The sequence below is a fragment of the Macrobrachium nipponense genome, chromosome 2 (assembly GCF_015104395.2).
Source record: "Macrobrachium nipponense isolate FS-2020 chromosome 2, ASM1510439v2, whole genome shotgun sequence".
Taxonomy (NCBI): domain Eukaryota; kingdom Metazoa; phylum Arthropoda; class Malacostraca; order Decapoda; family Palaemonidae; genus Macrobrachium; species Macrobrachium nipponense.
In genome coordinates, this window is record NC_087201.1 from 97,556,051 (window position 1) to 97,579,389 (window position 23,339).

General features: G+C 42.4%; 1 protein-coding gene across 1 annotated transcript in view; it reads left to right on the forward strand.

The window, feature by feature from the left end:
* Positions 1 to 23,339, forward strand: part of LOC135220826 (nucleoside diphosphate-linked moiety X motif 17-like) — a 118,121-nt gene that overhangs the window by 47,267 nt on the left and 47,515 nt on the right. The window contains 1 exon segment of the mRNA XM_064258369.1: positions 15,623 to 15,656. Within this exon segment, the coding sequence (XP_064114439.1) occupies positions 15,623 to 15,656 (34 nt within the window).

Below are 23,339 nucleotides of genomic sequence, written 5' to 3' on the forward strand. Positions count from 1 at the left end.
TCTCCCCTGGCTGTTGACTTTTAATACTGTATTGGTCTTAAAGGTTTTGTCAAAAATAACAATTTCTGTACATGGCCATTACAATTAGCAATGAATTCTCTGGAAGTTTGTACATTTTTTAAAAATTACAAATTCTGGGCTAAACCTGGGTCGCTCCGTGAAATAAGTTCCTTCAGCACTATTTCTAGGTATAAAATTTAATGCTAAATATACCAAGAGGAAAAAAGCTATATGGTTAATTGGGCCTCACCTTTATTAAAGGTGTCGGTATAGTATCTGGGGCGAGTGAAACCACTACCAGAGGTCTTCTGCCATTTGTCAAATTTCCCCTTCAAACTAGGCGCCATACCAGCACCATCTACCGCCCACTACCGCTACTACTAGCGCCTCGATAGCCATTCCTTTAAATAGCACTGTCGTGTACACTTGTGTCTTTTTGACTGTAATGACATTATTTTGGAATAAAATGAGATGCTACATATAAACGCCAGGATGCTACGTATAAATGCCAGGAATCTTCGATATCTAAGTTGAGTACTGCAATTATCAATTTATGCCTACTTCCCAAACCTCCTTGGTTTTGGGAAGGTAGGCCAGACGGTTTCCTTCCATCTGGAGAGGCTTCTCCCTTCATTCGTCGGATCGGGAGTTCAGCCTATCTCCCTCCCCTCCTCCCCTTATGTTCCATCGGTTTGCTCAAGGAGGATACCTCCTTCACCTACCAAGGAATCCTTTGAGGGAGGAGTGTAAGGCCCTTGGGGACCTTATTCTGTTCCATGAGCCTCCCTGGCCTACCTCGCCAGATCGTGATTGAAATCACATCTCGGGAAGGTTAGGCTAGCCGCTCAAGAGCCACATGGGTGTCCTGATCAGATCGTTCCGATCGAGAGGAAGGTTAAGCTAAGCCGCTCTTTAAACAGAATTATATGCTTATCCTTTTTATCCTTTCCCTCTCGCACCAGGGCTATTGTATAGCGCTTATTACATATAAAATTGTTGTATTATTGTAATCAGTGGGCAGTCGGTCTATAGACCGTCAGCCCCCGTGATCGATTGGATCCATTTCTGACAACGAGGTGTTCCACCTGGCCGGTCGTAGTGTCCAATTGATCGCGTGTGAGCCACCCCTCTAGACGCCCTCCCTCCCCCCTTTTACCTTGACGGATGATTACTCGCTCGCGCTACTTCAGGTAGCCATCCGAGTCCTATCCCCTCTTGCAGAGGGGGCGAGAGGGAGTGGTTTTAGTCAGAAGGGGTACTCCTAGCCTTACGTAGTAGGAGTAGTACGATGGTACCTACCTAGACGAGCACGGGTAATTTCCCGGCTTGTTAGGATGGTATTAGCCACGTACTCTCTTTCGCCTTCCTATCCTACTTATTCCCTACGTTCTCTATCCGTCCGCCTCGGTGATCCGGGTCCCAGCGGACATCGTTAGTTATGCATATAACAAACACGATTCCTTTACGATCAGATTCAGGCCTAGGTTTTACCTATTACCCTGTTTCGATCTCTAAGCTGGACCCGGGGGATAGAGAGATAGCATTGAAAGGGAACTGGGACCGGAAGGAGAATTTTGCCTTTCCTATCCTCAGTCCTCCATACATTATCGATCCTCCCGCCTCGGCGGGCCCGGGTTACAGCGGAGAGCATTCAGTTATACATATAACACGATTTCCCTTACGATCGGATTCAGGCCTAGGTTTTACCTATTCCCCCTGTTTGATTCCTTAGCTAGACCCGGGAGAGAGAGAGAGAGAGAGAGTGTGTTTTAAGAAAAACTGGGACAGGAAGGAGCATAGATTCTGTGTTCCAGTTCAAAATTCATTTAGTTAGTTTATTTTAATTGTTTTAAAATATGCTTTATGTTTTCGATCGGTGTACTACGCCGGGTAGTCGACCCCGGCAGGTAACCTAGAATCAAGGCATTTGTTTATCCTTACATAGCCTCTCTCCCCCGCCTTCATTTATACCCCGGCACCCCACTTCGGTGGCGGTGGCCAGGAGCTAGCAGAGGCATTCTTAGTTACTAAGAAAACCTCTCCGATGCTGGCGAATTCGGGCCCAAGTCTAATCTAACTTCCCGGTTTTCGTTGCTATTAAGCTTTGTATATAATATATATATATATATATTATTACAAGATTTTGAGGTGAATGCATGGAGGGGTTGGAGCTGGCGGGAAAGGATAATATAAATACCTTACATAATGCATGCTGCCGCAATTTATTACGGCGATGACAAAACAGAATGCAGGTCCCACTGGAGTGACCTCCAGCGGACCTACATGTAGTGATAAAGGCGGCCCGCAGTTAACGGCGCAATCACTCAACGGCGAATCGGTTTTACGGCGGTCGTCAAAAATATTCATTAAAAAAATAAGCATTTTAAGGTATCTTTACGGCACAATTTTCAGTTAACAGCGCCGTTGTCTAACGAGTTCATACATTTGTAGAAATGCCGTTCAGACCATAAAGGTTTTATGCAAATTATATTAACAAATTTTATGGAGAGTTATAGGTAGGTATTAGGGTAAAATATTAGCCTACTGATGCTGTTCTATGCCGAAAATATCGAGTTACTAAGTGCAAATTTAGACTATGGATATGTTGATTTATAAAATGTTCATGCTTTTGTTTAAAATGTGTATGAAAATGTATTACGTGAAAGGCATTTTTATTTATGTACAGAAATATGATACAAAGGCAGCTTTTGAAACTGCCCTTCACGTTATCAAATACAATGTTTTTTCATGTTCTTTCTTGTGAGCTGCCGCCTGCCACTCTTCCGAAAATATTGATTTAAAAAAAAGTACAAACTAGCGATCGATGTGTCAATTTTATGGTTATGTTTCTGCTATGTTTAAAATGTATGAAAATGTATTACGAATAGGGTATTTTTATTTCTGTGCAGAAATATGATAAAAAGGCAGCTTTTGAAACTGCCCTTCAAGTTACGACAACGATGTTTTTTCAAGTTCGTTCTTGTACGCCACCGTCTGCCGCTCTTCCGAAAATATCGAGTTAAAAAGAGTGCAAATTTAGCGATCGATGTGTCGATTTTTTTAAATGTTTATGCTTTTATGTTTAAAACGTGTATGGAAAAATATATTACGTAAAGGTATTTTCATTTTTTGTACAGAAATAAGATACAAATTAAGGGCAGCCTTTGTAAACTACTGCTCCACATTGTCAGGGAATGTTTTTTCAAGTTCGTTCTTGTCCGCCAGTTCTGAAAAATGCATGGTGTTATAATAATTATGCATTTCTTCCATAAATCCTTTAAAAATTTGTTATACATTATTTCACTGTATCCAAGAATATTGTATGTATTCTCATATTATTGTATTTTAAAATACTACGGCAAATTTAAGCCCGTATTCGCGGAGCGGTCAATGTTGTGATTTGAAAATCAAGCTGATGAATAAGTTTGTTTCACCATAACGCAATTCTGAGCGAATGCTCTTGCTTCTAGTTAGCATAAACGAATATCTAGATACTGACTTATATGAGACAAAGTTATTTTTCCTTATACAGCGATTTTTAGGTGGAAATATTTATTGAATATGTCTTGTTTGTGAAGGTGAACTACTTTTTTTCGTTAATATATTACGTTGGTGGCATGTTTATTGCGTAAAAAATTACATGATTCTGTTCGCAATAATCCTTTATATCATCGTAATACGAACTTTATGTTATTTATCTTATATTGGTGTGAAACCAAAAGTAAAATCTGTTCTTTCAAACACAGTAGTTTTGATTAAAATGATTTTATCCCAATTTTATCTATGGTTGCGTTTGATGGCATACGTTTACTGCAGTTTTATCCTGTTGCCGATGTACGATAATAATCATTAGCAGCTTGAACAGTTTTCTCAGCTCAGTTATAACTAGGTTTAAAAATTTAAACAGTATATTTCCTGATTGATCTTTAATCTATATTGATCTCTAATATAGCGAATAAAGTTATTACATTAAGATATCTCAGTTCTATTCTATATATAACGCCATTTATAACAACTACGGTAATGTTGTACTGTAGTACGATGATTGAAATACAAGCTAAACGGATGTTATCCAGTTCGGTAGTACTTAGAAAAAAAAAATTCGTTTCTCGTTCGGTTGTTCATGGCTGTACACGTTCACACAACGATTATAACGTTAAAACCATACTTTCATCATTCTCTTTAGCTGTTATTGAACTTATGTAACTAGAAGATGGATAAAGTTAGGCCATTGTAATTTGATCTCTCATAAAATCGGACTATCGTAAGACTAATGATTCGTAACCTGAACACTACAGCTACCTGTACACTGTATAAACTTTATTATATCTTTACATACTCTAGACACCCAAAAGTACTGTACAGTAAATTCTATAGTACTATACTGCATAAATATAATTTTACTTATTGCGCCGTTGCGGGATTACGGCGCCTTTGACTGGGCTAGAGTTTCGAAAGAAGGTGTTTGGTGGCCGTAGGCTTTAAAATCGCTCAGCGTCAAAACTCGCCTTGGCATCGGCGGCCAGGAACGGAACCCCTGCCGCTAACCGAGGGCCGCCTGTACTTCGGTATCGATTAACTAATATTACATACTACGCCAGATACATATCCAGCGAGTCTTACAAAGGTACTTATGTATCATTTTTGTAATTACAGATGGTATGCTGTCAGAAGACAACCTGCACTGCAACCCTGCAGCAGCAGGGCAGACAGGAAGTATACCGCACTCACACAGGCTGTGCGGTCCAATGAACGACTTGTCGGTCTGGCAACCAGTTGAGAGGGAAGTCTGTTACAATCTGCCTTTGGGACTTCACTATCGAGACGGTAAGTACCAACTCATTGAATGTTTAGTTCACTGAATAAGATATTGTAAATAATTGGAGAGGTATTGAGATAGTTATCAATGTTTAGAATACTTTTAAAAGAGGATATTTTTTAAAAGTAACTATCTCTTTCAGAAACTCCCTTATCTACCCAAATGCAGAAGTATCAGCAACGGTACCAGTAGATTTGGCAGCCCCGATCATTGCCAAGATCCACAGCAATCAACCTGGACCACGAACCAATGAAGGCCGATACCCAGGACAAAGGTAGGCTATATGAAGCTTTTGGTAAACGGGCAAAAGGACTACCTTTTAGCTCGTCTCATTCTTCTTCTTCATTTTAGAGTTTACCAAGAGACCTACGACTTCGAGGGATAAGCCAGGGTCAGTAGTCCCTAAGGTAAGCTGAAATAGTCACTCATAGGTCTATTGCAAGTCCCTTACTAAACATTACATACTGAAGGCTATTTGGGAAAGTCGTTCTAGTTCGTCATCAGCCACCAAACTGGTGACGAACACGACAAAATCTGCCACACACACACTCAGGCATCGAACACAAAGGCATCTAAACCCAGATCCCAGGATCCCGGGTTTAACCCAACATGTTTTCCAGCTTGCTGAGGCAGGAGATGGGTATCCTGACTAAGCCCAATTCTAAATAACTTCACAACTCAGCTGTTCTCGAACATGTAAACGTCAGGTCAGCCTATTCAGTCGTTAGTGGAAGGACTGAAGATCTAGGAGACCTCGAAGTAAAGCCACTCTGGGCAGTACCAGACACATCCAACTGCGTCGCTTCAAATCAGTAATCCTTGGTGGCTACCAGCACAGGCCCTCTTCTCAGAGGGAATGCTGGCGATTGAGGGCAGGGAAAGGAACCCGGCCAATAGAGGACTTCGAGTTCCTTTCACCGGGTCTTCAATTCCCTTGTTCAGACTATGCACATCTGATTGAGAACGCACTGATCTGTGAAGACAGAACACTTAAGGAAATGGTCATCTTCCCCAGAGACCGAGCTCAATCAGCCTGGGTTCAAACCCTGGCAGATTGGGAATGCACAAATGCCAAACTGACACGCCACAATAATCCCTTCATGACTTTTGTGGTGCTAGACGATACGTCCATTCCATGTACCTCTAAAGTAGTAGAGATTACACTTCAAGCAACAGCAATGGACAAATCTATACATTATATCAGAGAGACGGATTACCATCCGGGGTCTCTCTGGGAGGAATAGAGTGCGGGGTAGACGCCCCGGCGACTTTCTTCGTAGGCATATTGAACTAAAATTGTGCTGACTGACGCTATTTCAGCGAGCTTTTATAACCCAGACTCCCAGAAGCACTGGTAAAGGCGAAGTATGAAGCCAGAAGTCGCTTGACTAGGTCTATCAATTCCGCCACTATAGCGGAAATGACAACCTCGGTCTATACAAACGAACCACGTTCAAGATCTGGACAGTCATTGCTTTACACCTTACGGTGCGATGTATATGACCTTGCAATAGCCAGGAAGAACTGCAGAAAGCATGTCTTGGCCGATGCGTCTATTCACCACGAACCTAATACTCATCAAAGCTTAGGTCTGGGGAGCAAACTTGTTCCCTGAGACCGTAATGAACAGAATCCCGGGCGAAACAGCTAAGGTCAACCAGAGCTTGTGAGTTTGCTGGGGCTTGATCCCCAAGAGGAGATATGAATCCTCGGTAACAGCCCGGGCACGCGGCATGAAGGGAGCAAAGGGGTTCTAGTCTTCCTAGACGTCGTAACCTCAAACATTGATACAAGCTGTTCCAGTAGGCCAGCTAGGTCAACCATCCACCTCAAATGGTCAGCCACAACAGTCTGTGCTGCTGTAGAAACAGCCCTCTCAGCAGCACCAAAGCTCAGCTTCTTTACCTCTTCCCTGGCCATAAGGCCTCCGATAAGAACCAGGTGTATGTCACAGATACAACAGGTTCACAAGAGGTAGCCGAGCCAGAGCAACTTTCCGTAGAGCTGGCAGAAGAACTTCCGGCAAGGAACAGACTTCACAGGAAGCCGGTGCAACCGACTTTCGACGAACCAGTGAGACTCCTCAGATAGGAGGAAAGCGGTGCTTATTCAAGAACCGCTAGGAATCAGCACTTGGTCGAACAGCATAGTATTAAGAGGTCGGTGTGGAGTAGGGAGAAAGGCCCTCCTCCATCAACCGAAATTTATCAACATCCACATGCCGGATGAGATAAAGGACACCTAAGACTTTCTGTAAAAGAAAGTAATTACAGGTGCAAATATTTAGAATTTCAGGGATGCTTCTCCAGCGATTCCTTGAAGATTCAATCGAACAAAGGGTAATATTAGACTTGTCTCATTGAAACTCATATATTCAATATGACAAGTTCCATATGCTAACTGTTTTCGCAGGTACGGACCTTACCTCCCCGTGGGGCTGTCACAATACCTATAATCTTATAGATACTTACTATCCCGTTCCGGTACCAAGTCACTTCCGCCTTTTCCTAGGTTTTCGAATTTTTCTAGGCTTCAGACTAGGCAACAGGCTAATGCCTTCAAGTAAGGCTATTTGGGCTTATCAGAGCTCCCAGAATATTTACAAGATAGCGGAAACAGTAGTGCAATAACTGAGAACCCAAGGGATGAGCCTAGTAATCTCCCAGACGACTGGCTCATCTGAACTATAAACGTCAAGGAATGTCTCAAGGCAACCATAAGTGATAATTTCTAGAATTCCTAGGATTCCAAATCACAAGGAATCCCTACACACTCAGACACCACGGTTTCAGTGTTTAGTAAATAATGGGACCTCAAATCACATAACTTTCGATCCCACTGGGAAAAAAAAAAAAGGAAATAGCAAGGCTGCGAGGACAGTTCCTCAAGGCAGACAAGCATCCCAGAGGAACCAGAAAGAGGTTTCTAGGTTCACCCTCCAATTTGTCATCAGTAACAGGGACTCTACTAAAGGCCAACAGAAGACTATATTCCGGGTTTGGCGGAGTAGAGCGACAGGGAATTGCGAAAGAGTTCCTACATCCCGCACAATTTACAGAAGTCAAGAATCTGACAAAATCATCACCGGTGTGATTCCCTCCGCCAAGTTTAGTGGTCCATATGGATGCTTCACTAAGCGTTTTGGGAGACTACCCCCAATATGGAAACGCTCAGGACACTTGGTTCCTAATGCCCTGCTAGCTTCATAACAGTGTTTGGAAGCCATGACAGTATTCTATTCTTAGTAACTCCTCCTTAGAGGAAGCAGCTTTCAGCCAAGCCACATATCGGGTCATGATAACAATTTTTTCATTGACAACAAGAAACAGTGGCATCTGTCAGCAACTCACCTTGGCAGGAGCAAGCCTAGTGGCAGATGCACTGCAAGGACAAAACTCCCCTACAGTCGGAATAGTCCTTAGACAACAGGTCATTTGGATGGATCAGCCAACAGAATCCAGATCTCCTAGTAGAATTATTGCCACAGAATCCAACCACAAATTACAATATTTCATGTGCCCTCAATCTGGACCCCATGGCCCAGGCCACGGATACCAGATAGGTTGGAACATCTGGCAGAGGATTTAATTTTTCCCTCCAATACAGAGGATTTAATTTTTCCCTCCAATAAATCTACTAAGGTAAGTTACTAGGCTAACTCCCCATCCTTCTAAGGACAGATTGGACTGTTAACCCCAACGAACTCAAGAGCAATTGTGACCTGTAACTAGGGGAATTGGACGGACCCCCAACCCCAGACTGGCACGATTAGTATAACACGGCGGACGCTTCATCAAGGATTCGGAGGGTCCTGACTTCATGGAATTCATGAATTTCACGGCACAAGAAGATGCCAATATGGATCCTATTAACACCTTGTTCTTAGAATCAGACAACGGAAGTCTACGGGGAGGTCCACAACCATGCGGAAACGTTTCAGCAATTGTCACAAGATTTGACAGTCCTGACTAATCTCTCCCCTAGTTCCTACGACTACCTTTTTCTAAGCAAAACAAGCTAGCCTTTTTTACCTAAAAAGACCAAATAGCTAGCTAGAACAAAATCATATTGATTTTCTTCCATCCAGAGAAGTTCTAGTATTTCCAGATCGAATTCTTGGCTAAAAATAAGGATCCTCAGAGTAGGTGGGGCCCCTAGAAGATTGCCCCACTTCCACATGATCTATCCCTATGTCCAGTCAGAACTTGAGATCAAATTTAGACAGAACTTCAAATAAAACTTCAGGTCCTTTATTCATTCGACAGATGGTGGAACAGTCTCATTTAAGTGATTAAAATAACAATTCTATAATTTTAGATAGGCTAACCGAATCAATTCCACATGTACATGATGTCCGAGCAGTAGCTCCCTTAATAAGTCACTTCCACCACATGAACTGTGATGACCTTAAAGAAGTATATAAGATGGAATTGCAAGTACCCTTAAATAATTCAGCAGTGGCAGTAGGGGAATATTGTTTCCCCTAACACAGCCTAGTCATGTTGACATACCTAGTCATAAAGACCTTGTCCTTCTTTAGCTTCTTTTCTCTCCTCCAACCGCCTCGCTTAGTCTCTAGCCTTCATCTCGGGGGTTTTTCACTTGGATTGTATAATTGAACCATTCTTGTACCGGTTATAATTAACCCATCTCTTACGCCGATTGGACGTATTAAACGTCGGTCAAAATGTCCAAAATTTCCTCCCGTAATTGTCCGATTGGAGTAATCATACGTCGGCTCAAAAAAGTTTTTTTTAAAATTCGCGGAAAAAATACTTAATAGGCCTACCAGCCGAAAACTTTTGTGATGTCACGCGCCTTGGGGGATGCTGGGAGTTCACGGATCAAGGCGTGTTTTGTTTACAATCGTTACGCAGGCCGCGCAAGCGCAAATTTCTTTCTTATCGCACTAAAAAGTATCAGTGACACATCTCGGAAATTATTTCGTCACTTTGACATAATTTTTGCACCATTTTAAATTATCCTTTACATGAAGTATTATATATGAAAATGTGTGCAATTTCATGTAAAATACACAAAAAAATACTCATGCTTGTAGCTTTTATCAATTTTGAAATATTTCAATAAATAAACAATAAGTGCAAACATTTCAACCTTCGGTCAACTTTGACTCTACAGAAATGGTCGAGAAACACAATTGTAAGCTAAAATTCTTATATTATAGTAATATTCAATCATTTGCCTTCATTTTGCAACAAATTGGACGTCTCTAGCACAATATTTCGATTTATGGTGAATTTATGAAAAAAACTTTTTCCTTACGTTCGTGCGATAACTCTTCCGATAAATTTTTTCGCGCGATTGTCCTCATGTTTGCACCCTTTAAATTTGCCGTTACATAAAGTTTTATATATGGAAATGTGCGAAATTTCATGCACAATACAACAAAAAACAACCCATGGTTGTAGCTTTTATCAGTTTTGAAATATTTTCATATATAAATAACGTTAAGTGCAAAAATTTCAACTTTCGGTCAACTTTGACTCTACCGAAATGGTCGAAAAACGCAATTGTAAGCTAAAACTCTTATATTCTAGTAATATTCAATCATTTACCTTCATTTTGCAACAACTTGGAAGTCTCTAGCACAAATATTTCGATTTATGGTGAATTTATGAAAAAAAAAACATTACATTCGCGCGGTAACTCTTCCGAAAAAATCAGAATTTTTTTTTTTTTGTTTGTGCGATTGTCGAAATGTTTGCACCATTTAAAATTAGCTGTTACATAAAGTTTTATATATGAAAATGTGCGCAATTTCATGTAGAATACAACTAAAAATGATTGAAGGTTGTAGCTTTTCTCTTTTTTCGAAATATTTGCATATAAATCACGATAAATAGAAAAAAACCACGTTCGGTCAAATTTGACTCTACCGAAATAGTTGAAAAACGCAATTGTAAGCTAAAACTCTTACGGCCTATAATATTCCGTCATTTTCTTCATTTTGAAACAAATTTGAAGTCTCTAAAACAATATTGTGATTTATGGTGAATTTTGAAAAATGATATTGTTAAGATACAATAAAGTTTGTTCATACTTACCTGGCAGATATATATATATGCTGTATTCTCTGAAGTCCGACAGAATTTCTAAAACTTACGACACCACGTAGTGGGAGTTAGGGTGGTTAGTACCCATTCCCGCCGCTGGGAGGCAGGTATCAGGAACCATTCCCATTTTCTATCAGATTTCTATCTCCACTGTCTCCTGAGGGGAGGTGGGTGGGTACTAAAATATATATATCTGCCCCAGTAAGTATGAACAAACTTTATTGTATCTTAACAATATCATTTTGTTCATGAAACTTACCTGTCAGATATATATATAGCTGAATCCCACCTTGGCGGTGGGAGAGACAGAAAAAGGATTTTAGGAAACATATAAATGTATATGATTGACATCTTGGTCCTTACCTGTTAGCATAGCTGACTTCGTGATTACTGTCACCCACAAGCCTGCTTCTGCTTCACTAGAGTTTACCAACAAGGTAGTGACCTGTGTAGTTGGTGCGCTCTAAGATGATCTGTCAACGGGGACGGGACCACAATGTGACTAGACCATTGACCTACTTCTGAGGGCAACGAGGCAAAAACCACCACCTAAGTTAGCCTAACAACAACCTCCCATATACCAAAGACTAAAGGAAGGGACGACTGTACTCGGCAGCCGACCCTACAATAAAAACATACCAATATTAAAAACTCGCCCCCTACCCTTTTCTATGGGAAAGGATGAGTGCTACCTCCTGCCCCCAAAAATAGTGTCTGCGGCGACGTATGGTCCGAGAGAGTAACAGTTTTCATAGGTCGTTCTCACCTCCCGTAGGTAGTGCGAGGCGAACACTGAGTTACTCCTCCAAAAAGTAGCACTTAAAATGTCTTTAAGAGCCATGTTTTTCTGAAAGGCTATTGAGGTCGAAATAGCCCTTACTTCGTGCGCATTAACTTTTAGTATCTTAAAGTCGCTGTCTTTGCAAGAAGAGTGCGCCTCTTTAATGGTGTTTCTTAAAAAGAATGCCAGTGCATTCTTGGACATGGGCATGTTTGGTCTCTTGACCGAACACCATAAGTTCTCCGCAGAACCTCGGCACTCCTTCGTTCTACGAATATACTCTCTAAGAGCCTAACAGGACACAGGACTCTTTCTGGCTCTTGACCAATGATATCTGCCATACCCTTGATCTCGAATGTTCTAGCCACGGATTGGAAGGGTTTTCGTTTTTTGGCCAGAAACGACATACCCAAAGAGCAGACTGCATTATGCCCTTTGAAGCCGACGTGTTTGCTGATAGCCTGTATTTCGCTAACTCTCTTCGCCGTCGCCAGAGCAGTTAGGAATAGTTTTCTTCGTCAAATCTCGTAGAGACGAAGAGGAAAGAGGTTCAAAGCGATTTGACATTAAATATTTGAGGACCACATCCAGGTTCCACACGAAGGTAGCTTCGGTAGTGGTACCTTGGTCGTCTCGAAAGATCTCAATAGATCATGGAGATCCTTGTTATTAGCGAGGTCAAGACCTCTATGGCGAAAAACTACAGATAGGACGCTTCTGTAGCCTTAATAGTTGACACTGCCAACTTCAGATCTTGTTTAAGATAAAGCAAGAAGTCGGCAATCTGGCTCACAGAGGTAGTGGTAGAGGAAACTCCTTTCTCTTACACCAACTTCTAAAGGCTGCCCACTTCGATTGGTAAACCGCGATTGATGATGGTCTCCTCGCGGTGGCGATAGCTTTAGCCACTGATTTCGAAAAACCTCTCGCTCTGGCCAACTTCTGGATAGTCTGAACGCAGTCAGACTCAGAGCGGAGAGGTTTTTGTGGTACCTCTCGAAGTGGGGCTGTTTGAGTAGATCTCTCCTTAACGGAAGAGATCTCGGATAATCCACTAGGTAGAACATCACCTCTGTGAACCGATCGCTGCGGGCCAAAAGGGGGGGATTAAAGTCAACCTCGTCCCCTCCGATGCTGCGAATTTTCTCATCACCTCCCCCAGGATCTTGAAGGGGGAAAAGCGTAGAGATCCAGGGCCCGTCCAATCCCATAGAAGGGCGTCTACTGCTACTGCTCCCGGATCGAGAACGGGAGCAATACAGAGGAAGTCTCGCCGTCCTTGACGTTGCAAAGATGTCCACTAAGGGGCATCCCCAAAGACCCCACAGTTCCTGGCATACTTTCCTTGATTGAAGAAGTCCCACCCTCTGTCGGCAATAACGTGTCCTTGTCGACTGAGGAGATCTGCCCGGACGTTCTCGACTCCGGCAGTGAATCTTGTCATGATTGTGACTTCTCTCTCCTTTGCCCAAAGTAGGATCTCTTTCGCTAGAGTAAACAGGGAGCGAGAGTGTGTTCCTCCTTGTTTCTTCAAGTATGCCAGGGCTGTGGTGTTGTCCGAGTTGACTTGAACTACACGACGGGAGACTTTGTTCTGGAAGAACTGGAGCGCTAATTGAACCGCTGCCAGCTCTTTGAAGTTGATATGCCAGGTTACCTGTTCCCCTCTCCCAGGTACCTGACACCTTCCTCCCCCCTAGAGTTGCTCCCCACCCCTGGATGACGCGTCGGAGAACAACACTAGGTCGGGGTTCTGAAGCTTGAGGGATATGCCCTCTGACAGCTTCCACGGATCGAGCCACCATCTTAGATGGTTCTTCACCTCTTCCGAGATGCTTAACTTCATGTCGAAGTTGTCCTTTTCTGTCCAGCTGTCCGACAGAAAGAACTGAAGAGGTCGGAGGTGTAGCCTCCCCAGGGAAACAAACTTCTCCAGCGAGGAAATGGTCCCCAGCAGACTCATCCATTCCCTCACCGAGCATGAATCCTTCCCTAGAAAGGCCGACACTTTTTCTATGCCTTGTTGCTGACGTTCCTGGGACGGAAAAGCCCGAAAAGCCACTGAATCCATCTGAATCCCCAGATACACGATGGACTGTGTTGGGGTCAGATGTGACTTTTCGAAGTTCACCAGAAGTCCCAGGGACGCAGCTAAAGACAGAGTCGTTTGCAAGTCCTTCAGGCACCGGGTCTGCGAGGAGGCTCGTATGAGCCAGTCGTCCAGATAGAGCGAGATTCTGATGTTGGAAAGATGGAGCCACCTCGCCACGTTCTTCATTAAGATGGTGAAGATAAAAGGGGCCGTACTCAGTCCGAAACAAAGAGCCCTGAATTGAAAGACCTTCCCTTTCAGTACGAACCGAAGGTACTTCATCGATTGGGGATGTATCGGGACGTGAAAGTAGGCGTCCTGGAGGTCGAGTGATACCATCCAATCTCCGGGTCTTAGGGCCCCCAGAACTGACTGAGGTGTCTCCATCTTGAACCTCTGCTTCTCTATAAAGAGGTTTAGACGACTTACATCCAAGACGGGCCGCCACCCTCCCGATTGTTTCGGTACAAGACACAATCTGTTTGTAAAATCCTGGCGTTGCCAGGTCTAAAACCTGTTTCCACTGCTCGTTTCTCGAGCATCTGCTCGAGCAGGTCGAAAAGTATCTTTCGCTTTGTTAGAGGATACGATGGGGACAAGTCCCTGGGAGTGGAAGTCAAACGGGGGCGGCTTTATGAAAGGGATCTTGTAACCCTTCTCTATGACGTCGAGAGACCAGGTGTCTGCCTCTCTTACTCTCCAGGCTTCTGCAAACAACTGCAGCCTGGCTCCTACCGGTGACTGAAGGCACGATCTCTCACTTCTTGCCCCTAGACTTGGAAGGGCTCTACCTCTAGGAAGGCTTCTTCCTCGAGGAGAGATCTAGCGGAAGTCCCTCAACGAAAGGGCTTCTGCTTTTCTAAAACGGTTGGGCTCCTGACGACGTTGAAGGGCCAGCCGGACGTCTCGAAGACTGAGCCAACAGGTCTTGTGGTGGCTTTCTCTTGCAGACTAACTGCCAGATCCTTCACCATAGCTTGGGGGAAGAGATGACTCGAGAAGGGAGCATACAAAGTTCTGTCCTCTGTGCGGGAGAGACAGACTTAGCCGCAAAGTTGCAATAAGGCGACCTTTTCTTAAGAACCCCTGCTGAAAAATGAGAGGCTAACTCCTCTGAGCCATCCCTGACGGCCTTGTCCATGCATGACAATACACTGGACAGCTCCCCCAAGCTGATCGAGTCTGGCTTACGAGATTGGTTGTCTAAGGCTCCAAGACACCAGTCTAAGAAGTTGAATACCTCTAAGGACCTAAACAGTCCCTTCAAAAGATGGTCCAGTTCGGAAGTAGTCCATGATACTTTAGCTGAGGCTAAAAGGGCCCTCCTTGAGGCATCAACCACGCTGGCGAAATCACCTTGAGCAGACGTAGGAACCTTCAATCCTAATTCCTCGCCTGTCTCATACCACATCCCTGCCTTACCCGCTAAGTCTAGACGGAGGCAGGGCGAAAGTAGTCCTTCCTTTTGCTTTCCTAGACTCCATCCAGGCGTTAACCTTCCGGAAAGCTCTTCTAGTAGATAACGACGTCTTCATCTTCACGAAACCTGGAGACTTGCTTGTCTTCGACGACGAAAACTGAGAAGGAGGAGAAGGAGGAGCAGCAGGCTGGAAAGTATCGCCAAACGATCACGAAGTAGTCGTGCCAAAACTTGATAATCTGACGACGCAGACGTAGCAGGTTGTTCTTCATCAACATCCTCAGAAGAACCGCTAAGTTCTCCTTCTTCCCTACCCGAGTGCAAATCCGAAGGAAGAGGCAGAAGTCCTTTAGCTCCAAGTCTCCTATCCGAACGATGAAGAGAAGACGAGGTAACGGATCCTTAACAGTCACAGGATCAGGAATCACCTTTAGAGGCGAACGTGCCAAAGCCTCGGGAACAACATCCGAGTGACAGCGAACTTCCACATTCGCGTCCACAGAGCTCTTACTAGAACGTCTACGAGCGTCCATCTGAGCGTCCAACGTAGCGTTCTCTCGAGCGTCCAAATCAGCGTCCGACCCGAGCGTCCAGCGAAGCGTCCAACGGAGCGTCCATCAAAGAGACTCTTCTAACGTCCCGCGAAGCGTCCTTACGAACGTCCCGCGAAGAAACTTGATCAACTGCCCGACTAGCGTATCGTTGAGCGTCAACACTGTCATGTCGAAGAGGGGCCGAACGCATAGAAGTCCGTCCGACAGCTACAAAATCGTCGTAAGCAGAAGCGTCGAAGTCGGAACGCGAGCGTCCTCTCTACGGGAAGAGAGAGGAGCATGCAGAGAACTCTCTCTAACCTGGCGTCTAACGTCACCTCTAGACGAGCCCTGGGGAGCAAAACGAAGTCTAGAGGGCGAAAAATCAGAATACGGGGACGAAAGAGGAGCCCGTTGGAAGAAAGACTGCCTAGTTCTCTTGATAGGCAGTCTATCGTCTTTCCTTCGACGAGTGGTACCGTCTCCTTCTGCTTTAGTAAAGCGTCCAGTTTCCGTTGCATCGCAATGATGATCTCCGTCTGAGATGTCTCCTTACGCGGAGACGAGCTGCGCTTGTGAGAAGAGGGGCGAGGGGACGCCTTCTTCCTTCTCCCAGGACAGCCTTGGCTCTAGAGCGACTGGGGCGCTCGCGCATCATCGTCGGATGACGTCCTAGACTTCTTCTGGGGCGGCGGAAAAGCTACGCTTTCCGGAGAAGAATGCCACTCAGACAAAGCATGACGTGAAGCGTCAAGCTCTTGAAGAGTCCTCTTCAAAGGTCGCGAATCCGAACGAGATTCCCACCCCTTGCGCGGGGAGGACGCGTCGGAAGACGAGAAACAATCCTTCAGGATACGTGCTCGAGCACGCTCCTTAGCAGCCTGGGAAGCGTCCACAGGAACTGCTGAGGGACGCCAGATCGATGGGGGTTCCCCGTAACCCTCCTTCGGCCTTCGACATGCCCTCTCCCTGAGTCCTGGGAGTCCGGCAGAGGTTCCCAGCCTAGAGGCGCTATAGGGCCGATCTGACGCCCCCTCCACTTCACTAGGGACACTATCACTGCACTTATTTTGCCTGTTTTCAAGGGCAAGCACTTTAGATTCAAGCGTCTTCAATGAATCCAGGATAAGCGAAAGGGCATTACCCTCCGCAGACACCACTTGAGGGCCCGAAGGCAACACTACGGGGTTAGGAGACACAAAATCTAAAGGAGGGTTAGAAGGGGATACATTAATACCCTGTCTGCTACCCGACTTACTCCTGGAGAAAGACCTCCTAATCCTATCACGTTCTAACTTATTTACGTAGGATTCATACGTCTTCCATTGTAAATCATCCAAGCTTTCACACTCATTACAGCGCAAATCATATTTACACTCTTGCCCCCTACACCCTTTACACAATGTGTGAGGATCAACCAAGGCTTTAGGAAGCCTAACCTTGCATTCTACTTTCGAACACACCCTGGCGCTAGCCGAACTACATCCAGACATATTTAAGGAAAAAATCTAAGCCAAATTCAAAAACAGTCCAAGTCACGTATGCCAAGCTATCGATCCAATCAAAAAACCAAAAAGTCAAGAGGATACTCAAGCAATGAAAAGTTTTCCAAAATCCTGAGGCGGAGGTGTGTAAACAGATGTTTACGACACCGGCGACAGAAGAAATCTGATAGAAAATGGGAATGGTTCCTGATACCCGCCTCCCAGCGGCGGGAATGGGTATTAACCACCCTAACTCCCACTACGTGTGTCGTAAGTTTTAGAAATTCTGTCGGACTTCAGAGAATACAGCTATATATATATCTGACAGGTAAGTTTCATGAACAAAATATATTTACCTTCACTCCGCGCGCCAATTCGCGGCCGCAAGTCTCCGAAATACGTACATCGCATTATCCTAATATTTGCTCCTTTTCATATTAGCCTTTTTATAGAGTTTCATATATCAAAATGTGCGCAATTTCATGAAGAATACAATACAAAATAATTGAAGGTTGTAGCTTTTTCCATCTTCGAAATATGTGCATATAAAAAAATATATATATTAAAATTTCGACATTCGGTCAAATTTAACTCGTCCGAAATGGTCGAAATCTGCAATTCTAATCTAAAACTCTTACAGTATCGTAATATTCAATCATTTGTCTTAATTTTGAAACAAATTGGAAGTCTCTAGAACATTATTTAGAATTACGGTGAATTTATGAAAATAATATTTTTTTACGTCCGTGCGTTACGAATTCGTACATCATTTTGTGATAATATTTTTCCGGTGTTGCTTTTATTGTTTTACTATGTATTATATATCAAAAGGATTGCAATTTAGTGTACAATACAACGAAAAAAAAAGTAACTCGTTAGCTTTGACCGTTTTTTGCACAGCGTGATTTGAATACAATTATCTATGAATTTTTTTTTTTCGTTACCATATATCGCATTATTTACATATGATAATGATATTATTTTTCATTTCTGATGATTGCATACTAAACTTCAGGCAATGAAAAAAAAAATGAGCCAAAAATGAACTCTTAATCTTCAAAACTAAGCGCGCTGTGATTTTTTGAACAAATTATTTTTTCCGGTTCCGCGCTCACTCCAAACCGGTGCCGGCATACAGGAGAGGTTTTGATTTTTAGGGCTTCGGCGTAAGAGGGTTAACTACTAATCATATACATGTAAAAAATATAGTATTACTTGTTGACATAGTAATCATACAGGCCTTACCAATAATGATTGCGGTAATAGTATATACTTACTGTAAGTAAAGAAACCTAGACTTTAGATATTGTTAAAATCTGTTTAGATTTAAGCAATTTATTATATAGGGTAGAATCATCTTAAGAGTTAGTTTCTCCCTTCCAGTAGTCGTATAGAGAGTATATCCAAGCTTGTGGGAACAATTCTCTGTTACACTTTCTCGGAGCGACACAGGTTTAGCCCAGAAAAGGGATTTGACAAAGGAAAAATCTATTTCTGGGCAAATGACCTGTGTCGCCCAGTGAACCCACCCCCGTTTCCTTCCTCCCTCACCCTATAGCCCCAAGCTTGGGTGCTATTTTCAGGATGGCTATCGAGGCGCTAGTAGTAGCGGTAGTGGGCGGTAGATGGCGCTGGTATGGCGCCTAGTTTGAAGGGGAAAGTGACAAAGGAAGAGACTAAATGGCAGAAGACCTCTGGTAGTGGTTTCACTCGCCCCAGATACCATACCGATACCTTAAATAAAGGTGAGCGAGCCAGAATATTCTGGCTTTACCATATAGCTTTTTTCTCTGGTATATTTAGCAATATTTATACCTAGAAATAGTGCTAAAGGAACTTATTTCACTAAGCGACACAGGTCATTCGCCCAGAAATAGATTTTTCCTTTGTCACCCAAAAAACCTTTTTAAATCCCACCTTTGTATATTTCATAAGTAACCAACCTGAGGTCTTTACGTAAGGGATTTTCACAAGCGCTTAGCTGGAGTCCGGTTAAAAATACCACAAGGTTTTAGTGGCAACAGGAGATAAACAATGGGGAAAGAGGTAGGCAGAGCCCAACCTGGATTCACCCCCTAGATGACGCTTCAGTTCTCTTGTTAACTGTAATTGTTATCTTGCAAGACAAGCACTGTCCCTTTCTTGTTAAGAAGCCAGTTTTTTATGCACTTTCTGTGCATTTTACACCATGGTGTTCTCGTTCATTTTCTTTTTTGTTTGTGATTCTAAGTTATATTGTGCTATCCGTGTGTATTTGCATGTAGAAATGCAAACCCCTGAATCATCTAAGCAATCCATGCCTCAGAGAGGGTGCCTTGGTGTAAAAAAATAATCCATGCTTTCGTTTCTTAGCTGCCTTGGATACCGACCCCCATACCACTTGTAGCAGATGTAGGTCTAATGATTGTAAAGTTAGTAACCCCTGTTCCGAGTGTTGTAATTGGTCTCCTGAGCAATGGAAGGGAGGAGGCAAGCCCCCTCCCCCAATGAGGGAGGAGAAAGCTCCCCTAGTACAGTTGACCCCCCATATTTGCTGGGGATAGGTACCACAACCTTCCATGAATACCCCAAATCTGCAATATATTGGAACCCCTTCTCAAAATATGCTTATAAATGCCTATTTTAATAGTTCCCACACTAAATAATAAATACGTATGGTGCCTTAAACAAGAGAGAGAGAGAGAGAGAGAGATGTTTACGTCAACAAGTTGCTTTGCAGTTTTGTGGGATTTTAATTATTTTATAATTTTTATTGATATTTTGTTGTTTACATTAATATTAATATTTGAAAATTAGTATTCTTGAGTCAATATTGCTCTACAAAAAATCCTCGAATTACCAAATTTTCCAAGATTTATTGAAAAATATGTTCCACAGAAAGTCCCAAAATAACTGAATCCGCCAATGCTGAACTGTGAATGGGGGAATGGGGTAGGGGGTTCCACTGTATTGTCTTTTCAGAAGATGGATGCGAAGAAGCTTTCTGAGTGTTAAGCCTAACAGGGATACCCTCCTTTGGGGGCCTACTGTCTCACTTTGAAGGGTAGGCTCACTTTGGAGGGGTGCCGATCGTAAGAGATCGTAAAAATTTGCCAAAAATACACTAATCAAGACAGGCTAATGATTTATCAGGCATTATTTGCACTATAATAACGCATATTTCTCTGTGGAGTTTTTATCATCCTACAGGGAAAATAAATGATTTTATGAAAAAAATGTGAAATTCAGGGCCCCTAGTTTTGAAGGTTATTTGATGATCGGTGAGAAACTACAGTCTTGAATAGAAATTCGGTCTGACAGAATGTTTGTATATCCCCCTAGAACATGCACATAATGTATTATCAAAATAGAACAGTAAGTAAGCACGTAACAACAAAAAAAAAAGAGCAACAACTTCAGGCAAGTTCAGCGAAAGCCCCGCCGAAAAATAAGGCTATAGTTAGGAAGAAATATTCATAAAAATTCATAACCTCGATTTAGGGACAAAAACCTTCTGAGAGATTGTAGTTATTATGTCACTTGATAGCCTAAAACATCTAAAAATTATATTATGTAGGACAATCAAAGAAAAACCCCCCATCCCCCCTTCCCGAAAAAACCAAACCAGAGAAAAAGCGAAAAAGCTATTTTTCTGAGGACAAGAAACTTGAAAAATTTGTTTAGATACCCCTAAAATGGTTTTCTGAGATGAAACTACTCGTAGAAAACGTAGAAAAGACATTGACCAATTTAGAGGGATACTATACTATTTTTTTTTTATATTTGCGATTTCCATATTTATCGGCTGCGCTTTCGCTTCAGTTGTTGCTCTCTTTTTTTTTTTGTTACGTGCTTATTTACTGTCATATTTTGATAATAATTTATGTGCATGTTCCAACAATGGGATATACCAACATTCTGCCAGACCGAATTCCTATTCAAGACTGTAGTTTTTTCACCGATCACCAAATGACCTTCAGTACATTTTTTTTCTTAAAATCATTTTTTTTCTTAAAATCATTAATTTTCCCTGTAGGATGATAAAAACTCCACAGAGAATATGCGTTATTATAGTGCTAATAATGCCTGATAAATTCATAGCCTGTCTTGATTAGTGTATTTTTGGCAAATCGTTTTTACGATCGGCACCCCTCCAAAGTGGAGCCTACCCTGAATTCATGTCTTCCCATATCCAATTGTCTACTGCCATGACAGTTCCCAGAGCTACGGTGTCTGTGTTGTCTTCACACGTTTCCATGGCTGCTCATCCCTTGGCCTATGCTGTTCCTGCATCAGCCATACCACTCCCTTTGGTTTCGGTTCCTGGTCTTTCTACGTCTGCTTCTTCTGACTTCCTTGTTCAAGCCTTGAATAGTCAAAGGCGCTCTTCTGAAGAAGTTCAGCTGCTCTGAGCTGTTACGAGTTAAGTGCAAGAAGGAGATTAATTATGCCACAACACATTCAGTTACTGTTGGCAAACAGCATAATTTAAAATAAACATGAGGATTCTACAAAAAGTAACTGTAAGAAAAGAATGCATGTAAGGAAAAGGAAAGAGAGATTAAATAACTTTTCACAAGAAAGTCGTTTAAAACAAAGAATCGAAGGCACACAAAGGCTGAACGCAGCACCTGTGTCTTTATTATGAAGCTGAGTTACTTTTAATAGTGCTAAAAATCATAAAAAGTGTCACTCTACGTATAGGTATTTCATCTTAACAAAAAGAAGTGATTTGGGCAAGAAAGAAAAGGGTGAATAATTATCCAATCCCAGCTAGTAAGTCAGTCTCTTACCCAATAATCCACCACCATCCCTTCCCTCTCCTCTCTCTCGTCTCACTCGGTGCACCAAACACAGGCTCAAGTAAGACATTTTTTATTACTGTTTTGCATTTGATTGTTTTCATGGTTTATCATTATGTATACTGATTTACAGGCAGTCCCCAGATACTGGTGGACTCGGTTAATGGCGATCAGGTTTATGGTGCTTGTTTAGCGCCACAAAATCGGCAATTATGGCGCCATAATGCACCGAGTTCAGGTTATGGACCCCTTAAGGTGCCAATAATAGTTATGGTCCCATAACATACATAAAGGAGGTGCCATTAACCAGTTATCAGTGCCATAAATCACCAAGTTTCGGTTAATGGCAGTTTTCGCTTATCAGCCCCATGGTTATCATTAAACCATACCGTCTCACTCAGTGCACCGAACTTTGGTGCAATTAAGACTATTTTTATTGTTACTGTATTGCATTTGATAGTTTTTATATTTTATCATTGTTAAATTTAATTGTGAAGATCCCTTTTATTTGTTTCATGTAAATTGTTACCGCTTTTATTTACATAAATTAATATTTTAACTCCTTCTTCTTCTTCTCTCCTCAACAATATCAATGCTCTCTCGTTCAATCTCAAGTCAGCTGCGTGTGACGTCACTGTGGTGATGTATGATTTTGAATATGGTTATAACTCTATATATTGTAAAGGAAACGTGTTAATACAGTTTTTCTTGTACGACATGGTAGGCTGTCGAATACAAGTAAAAACAAGATAGTCAGTTAGTTTGAAGTACAAGTATTTGTTAACAAATAATGCCAAATTTTCTCAAATTTCGTTCAAAAATATTCAACAAATGGGTACCACTGTAAATACCTGGAAAACTGTTCAAGAAAGGAAGATTACAAAATAAAAAAATTTCAATCTGAAAAATATTATGAAAAAGTATTGTCACTGGGGACTTCAACTGCTCAGTTAACTGTGAAATAGGGATTGCAAATGCAGACCATGTAATCTTCCTGTCACTTGCACTTGCTAAGCAGCATCCCTTACCAGCCTGCCATATACTTACAGGATGCTCAATACCATCAACTTATGTTTGTCTTGCCCAGTAGATTTCATGAAATATTTTTGCATACTCCACTTAGCCTGGTAAATTAAGCATTGCACATTATGGGCATAACAAAGTAATTCAAGTCAGTAAACTCAAAATTCCAGTGTACTTTCCTCAGTAAGAAAATTGAAGAAAACATTTTCATCAACTGCATCATACATGATCTTATCTAGAATGGTGAAATGAATATATTCCTACCTTCAAACTAGATATTAAGTCCTTTGTAGAATGAGAGGTAATTATGTGGAGGTATACAACAATATGAT